This window comes from Patagioenas fasciata, chromosome 10 (assembly GCF_037038585.1).
Source record: "Patagioenas fasciata isolate bPatFas1 chromosome 10, bPatFas1.hap1, whole genome shotgun sequence".
NCBI lineage: Eukaryota > Metazoa > Chordata > Aves > Columbiformes > Columbidae > Patagioenas > Patagioenas fasciata.
Window position 1 is genome coordinate 13,347,320 of NC_092529.1, and position 6,526 is coordinate 13,353,845.

General features: G+C 51.9%; 1 protein-coding gene across 1 annotated transcript; it reads right to left on the bottom strand.

The window, feature by feature from the left end:
• Positions 1-1,205: 1,205 nt before the first annotated feature.
• Positions 1,206-6,118, bottom strand: BHLHE40 (basic helix-loop-helix family member e40). The gene is made up of 5 exons (XM_065845923.2): positions 5,852-6,118; positions 5,659-5,728; positions 5,319-5,426; positions 4,550-4,673; positions 1,206-3,502 (listed from the first exon to the last, which is right to left on the bottom strand). The coding sequence occupies exons 1-5, from the start codon at positions 5,929-5,931 to the stop codon at positions 2,643-2,645; spliced, it is 1,242 nt and encodes a 413-aa protein (XP_065701995.1). The 5' UTR covers positions 5,932-6,118; the 3' UTR covers positions 1,206-2,642.
• Between the last annotated feature and the right edge of the window lie 408 nt (positions 6,119-6,526).

Below are 6,526 nucleotides of genomic sequence, written 5' to 3' on the forward strand. Positions count from 1 at the left end.
AAATATAACACAAATATCAGGAGGTATGGAGGCCCCAAATAAATTAATACAAGCAATCCTGTATTTTTGTCTACTGTTACTTAAGCTAGCGTTACTTTAAGCTAATGCTAACCGCAGTCTAATGGCCACCCCTGGGCACTGGCTTCTCCTCCAGCAGACTCCCAGAGATGCTGCAGCCCAGGACCAAGCAGCACTGTCCCAGTTGGCCATTTAACCACTCACCACATTTTGTGATCCACCTGCATCGTGAAAAATCTTAAATATCCTGCAGAAGTGCCCATGACCCATCCACGTGCAGGCAGCACCACTGGGAAACTGAGTCCTTTCACCCATCCCTCACAGGCCAGAGCGATGTGTCACCTACCTTTTGCCTTTGGGAAAAGGTTTGGGGTCGCCTGAATTTTGCATGAAGACTAGAAACTGTGTGTCATTGCTGGAGAGGCCAGAGAGGAGCCTGTGTCCAGGTGCCCATGATACCACTAAGCTTGTTCTGCAGCAGCATGAGCAAAGAGCTACTGGGCTTTGTGAGGATCTGATGTGGGACTGCGCGACACCAGTAAAGCAAAAACTACTGCGAAAAGCTCTTTTGTTTTTTCCCTGCAGATCATGGGCAAAGCCTGTGGAGATGTGTCCTCCACAGCAAGGCGCTGTCTCCTCCCAACATTGCACAGAGCTTGGGGCAGAGGACCCAAAAAGCCAGACCTAGGGAGGATACAGTGAAATAAAGAGGAAAGCACAAAAGCCAGCCAGGCTCTCCTGGCACCTCTCAGATCGGCAAGGAGAAAAATCCGCTAAGGTGCCAAGGGAGTTAAGTAAATAAATATCCCCAGGGACACGGGTAATGGGACCTCGAGCTGCCTTCAGGCACTGATGGCACAGGAGCCCCGCTCCTCCCTGTGCCCCATCGACCACCCAAAATGACCCTGCTCAAATATCTGAAAGCACAGGAGGCAAACCCTTATCTTCCACAGGAAAAGAATTAATTTATTAAGTATTTTTAAACAACTACTTAACATTTACTCAAGATAAAAATATGTACAATATCCCACCTTAAAGAAGGCTCCAAAATATAAACACTGTACCTCTCCCTAGAGAAAAACAAAAAAATTCTCTTCAAAAAAACAAAACCCAGAAACAAGAATACATTCATATTTCTCACTTCTTTATGCTCAAGTAGTTATACAAATAATAGACATCTGAAACGCTTTACCTTTTAATATATTTATATAATATATATATTTATAACAGGATTTTACAAATAAAGGCAACAACTGTATACCAAAAAAAAACCCAAACAAAATAAACATTAGAACACGATCTGCAATCAAGCATAGTGCATCTCAACAGCTGGTGCAATGGGAACACGAAATGAAAATCCATACAACAGGGTTTCTGGACACAAGTTTGCAAAACCAGTAAGAAAAAAGAAAATAAAAACAACAGCACTGCATTTCACAGTGAAGTTTTGGTTTTTAATTTAAAAAAAAAAAAAAAAAAGCCAAATTGGACACAATGTCGCTCTGTGGAGAAAGACCCTCGCAATGGGATGAGTGTCACCACCCTCTCTCTAATACAGTAACGTGGACCAGGGTTTGCCAAGGAGACTAAGGAATTTAGATGCTCAAACCCCACCAGGATTAGACTCCTTTGAAAATCCCAGCCTTTCAATTTTTCAAAGGCACTGATGGGGGCATATTCAGCAGGTCCCATGCTGTCAACTTGGGCTGAATTGCTCCCTCTTGCACAAAGCTCTCGACTCACCCCATGTTGGGAAGCGGCTGTTCACCGGCTAGGCCCCCACTGACAGAATTCGTAAAACCATTTTGATTTCTAATAGACTAGACCTGGCAAAACTGTACAGCAGCAGTGAGAGGGGCCTGGAGTCAGGTGCAACAAGCAAAGTGATCCTTGGGATATTTTCTCTCCTCCCCAGCCCAAACTAGCAGCTCAAGTTACAGGAAGGGGAGCGTGTTAATTTATTTATTAGATGTACGCCATGTAAAGCTTCCAAGCAGCATCTACATTTTATTTCTTTAAAAAAAATAATATATATATATATCTATATATATCAGCAAAGGTGTGGAGAAAAACCCGTCTTAGGTCTACCTGACTGCATGACCAAGCAGTGACCACTGCTCTGCTCCTCTTCTGCTTTCAGTGGCTTTGCCACCCACACCACCACCACGCCTGGGGCACCCGCACGGGTCACTGGGACCCCATCATGTCCCATCTGAATAGGTTCAGCTCAACCTACCAGCCATAGGGCTGTTGCCTTAAAAGCCCTTATGAGAAGTACCATATTTTTATATTCACAGACCCTAAACCCAAGTCTGCCAAATGGAATATTTTTTCACAGCTTTGCAATCTAGTTACAGCTGACGGAGTCAACTGTTGTTCTGTAGATGCGGAGAGGGAAGAAGGCGAGGGCCAAAGCACAAAACCCTTCTCTTTTTTTCTTTTGGAAGTAGTTCTGAATCACTAACCTGGGCACATCCTTCATCCTTCTCCAAGTCACCTGACAAGTCAGAGAAAAGGGGATTTAGCTTCCTATGTGCAGTGAACCTCATCCCCACACCTCAGTCCAGCCAATATATAGAAGTGAAACAGTCTTAAACTGGAAAAGAAAAAAAGTCACACTGCGCTTAGTCTTTGGTTTCCAAGTTCAAAGGAGGAATCTGCTTCAAAGCTTGAAGCAGAGCCGAGGAGTCGATAGGGGAATGGGCTGGTATGGGAGATGGGAGTCTCTGGGGCATCAGCAGAGGCGGGGAGATTTTATCAGGGTTCATGAACCCCGTAAGTGCTGCGGCAGAGGCCGGGAGGCTGGGGTACAAGACAGGTACGGATGCCGGGTACCAGCACTTCTCCAGCATGGGCAGATAGGCTGTTGCGGATGGTGGGATCAAATAGAAAGGCAGGCACAAGGGAGGCTGGTGAGCGTGCGGGCCCAGGAAGCTGCTGGAAGAGCCCATCATGTCGCTGCCAAAAGGGCCCTCGTCCTCTGGTGACTCTAGCCTGCTCCTTTTGGCTGGCGGGTCCTCAGTCTCTTGCTTAATAGAGCTTATTCTCTCCTGGACAGTGTACTTGAGTTCAGTATCCTTTTTGAAATACTGCTGTTCAGATTTTGAGTCACTTTTCTCAAGCTCTCCCCCGTACCCACTGTCCGTGTCTGTGTCGCTGCCGCTCTGCTCCCCGCTGGAGTGAGCAAATGTCCTCTGGATCACAGGCACGCAGTTTTTCCCATGTCCCTCTGCCGCTTTGGTCAAGGAGACAGGTTTTTCTTTCAAGTCCACCATTTTAGGAGGGATGTCTACGGCCTTGCGGCCGGCTCCGCCCTGGAGCACCTCAGAGGCCATTCGGTGCAGATGGCTGACCAGCTGGGACGACTTCAGGTCCTTCCCGTTCTCATGCTTTGCCAGGTATTGCAGCATTTCCTTGGCACACATCTGGAAACCGGATCGAAACATTTCCTGGCTGGAATCGAGGTTTCTTGATGACAGGTCACCTGAGGAAACATTAACAGAAAAAGAATTAAAAATTAACAACATGCTAAAGAGTTCCATAACCATATTTGAGGTGGGCTGGAAGTGACATTAAACTTTGGTTATAGCACAGCTAGAAACATGAACTTGATGATCAACCTGAATTTTACATATGTTCCCTCAATTTCTGCAGAAGCGTACATTTTTATTTGAACACCCATCTGTCCACTTTTATGTAATAACTTTAAACTTCTGGTTTAGTTCTGTATTTACTGTATAGGCCACCTTCAACAGGTGCTGAAGTACAGAGCGAAGCTGTGAGTCAAGCTGGTACCTTCTCTGGGAAACACCCCAGGGAAGGTAGATTGCACCTTGCCCTTCACCTCCGGGCAGAGAGGAGAGCTCCTGGAGCACGTCTGCCTGCCAGCAGCTCTGCCAGCAGCTCCGCCAGCCTCGGGCAATTTTGCTTCGGCTTCAAGCTCTATTGCACTCCCTGTGGCTGTCAGAGCACTGGAAGGCTCTTCAGAAAAACTAAATTTTACTTTATCAGATTCACGTGAGTGCCACATGTGAAAACAGAAGGAGGAAGTACATCTAAAGCATGATAAGCTCATATACTGCGTCCCCTCTTTGCCTGCAGAACACAGGCTAGCTTGTTTATAAAGAGGCCTAAAAGTGGAGTGTACAGAAAGCAGATTTATACACATGTTCAGAAAAAACTCCAAACAAACAAAACTGGGTTTGGTCAAAAGCTCACAAACATTAATGGAAAGATCTGAATGGCTTTGGAGAGAATCTCACAGCAAACCTGGACTATAAATAAAACTACTTTAAGTTCGATTTAATTTCAAAACAACTCTACAGGGTACTCTACATTGACCATATCGAGAAATGCATCTTTTTTTGCGAAAGCTCATAAGCAAAGTGAGAGAAAATGACAGCGATTAAAGGCAAGAACTTCTGCCTCCTCCCTTCTCAGGAACGAAGTGTCACAACTGCATTTCAAAGAGTCCAAGAGAAAGTCCATCAAGCGCACACAGGTTCTCACACGATACGTTTTGAACACTCACCTGCTTGTAAACCATTCTGCAGAGCAATTATTTTCTGTTGCTGCTGCTCAATTAGATTAGTTAGTGCTTTCACATGCTTCAAGGTGAGCTCGAGAACCACAGCCTTCTCCAAGTGACCTAGAGTCTGAAAGCAAAGAGACAGGTTGGTGTCTGCTGTGGGGTCTGACACACATGCAAGAGCCTGACGGCGCTGTCAATGTTTTCTGAATAACACAGGAAGGATCAAGGCACTTTGGAGAAAGGGCTTAAAGGCAGAGTCTAGATCCTGAACAGTACAGGACTATAAATGACAGCATTCCCTAAAAATCAGTTAAAAAGCAGGCTGCAGAAAAGCTATCACAGAATCTCATGGGTATTTTTGGACCAGCTGCATACCTCAAAGCTAAGTATTTTATTTATCAGTTCTCCTGCCCCTGCTGACACCGTGACCTTAGCACAGGGGAATCCGGCTGGGGGCTCCTCCGGGCCGGCAGCGAGGGGTGCCAGGGGAGCCCTGCAGGCACCTCCCGGAGTCCCTGGAGGGCTCCAATCCCGGGACAGTCTGGGTTGTGTTTGCAGCCCGCCCCGGGCGTGCGGCCACCGCGAGGCAGGGGACACATGGGGGAAGGGAAGGCGGGGGAAAGAAAAAACCCACTCAAATCCCCACTGCAATGGCAAGAAAAGACCCGGCCGCGGGGTAACCGCTGTCGCGGACGCCTTTGCTTGAAGGAGCCGGCTCACGTCCAGCCCCGCCGGCAGCGGCGGGTCCCGGGGGGTCGCTCCAACCTACCGTCAGCTTGAGGTGCTCGGGCAGCAGGTCCTTCAGCTGGGCGATGCACTCGTTAATCCTGTCGCGCCTCTTCTTCTCTATCAGCCTGTGAGGCAACTTGTAGGTCTCCTGCAAAGCCAGCGGCAGCGGGTCAACGCTCCGCGGTGCCGAGGGCAGTGCGCCCTACGCAGCCATCGCTCCCCGTTCTTTGTGTCCCCCCAACCTCCGAATAACGGCTGAGCTCCGGCGGCCCCACGCCCGCGCCCCCACGCAGCCCCAGGCAGGGAGCAGCCCGCAGGCAGCCTCCGCCGGGAAAAACTTTTCTCTCCCAGGACGGGCTGCCGCGCAGCCCCCAGTTTACCTTATTGTCCTCGCTCCTCTTTAACCCCCTCCTGGGCTTGTACACTTGGTACATGTGCGCGAAGTCCAGCCTGCACGGGCGAAACGAAAGTAGCCAAATTATCCCTGTTCCCCGGGGGCCGCGACGGGGCCGCGACGGGGCCGCGACGGGGCCACTCCTCCCCCCGAGCCCGCCGCCGTTCGCCGCCGCTTACCCCGGCACGTCGGCGCTCTCCAGGGCGGGCAGCTTGCCCAGGCAGACGGGCGGGGGCTGCGCACTGGGGATCCGCTCCATGGCGGTGGGGTGCGGAGCGCCGAGCAGCGGAGCGCGGGGCGGGCAGCACCGCTCAGGCCGGGCTGCTCATGCCGCGTCCGCGCCGCGCGGGCTGAGGAGCGGCGGGCGGCGGCGGGCCGGGTTAAATGCGGGCGAGTGGGTGGACGGGAGCGACGTGCGCTACCCTGTGACTGCCGGCACGTCTGGCGGCCGCCGGGGCGGGCGCGCCGGCCCCCCCCGTCACATGAGTCTCACGTGTCGGCAGCGCCGCCGCCGCCGCGCAACGTGCCGGGGGGAGGCGGGGCCGCCCCCGACTGGGCTGGGCCCGGCTGGGCACCCCCGGCAGCGCCCGGCCCGAAGCGGGGGAGCGGCGGGTCCCGGCGGCAGCGCTGCCCCAGCCTGCACGTGTGTCCCGGCGGGATTCCCCCCCCCCCGCCCCGGCGCGGAGCTCCTGTTCCCCCCGCCAACTCCCGGGTCCGGTGTCCCCAGCGGGACTGCGGGGCGGGTTCGCACCGCCCTGACCCCGCTCCGTGGGAGGCGAACGGGCGCAGCTTCAGCCTTGAAACTGTGCGGTGAGTGCGGAACGGGCTGAAACGGTTTTCCCGGCACAGCCTTT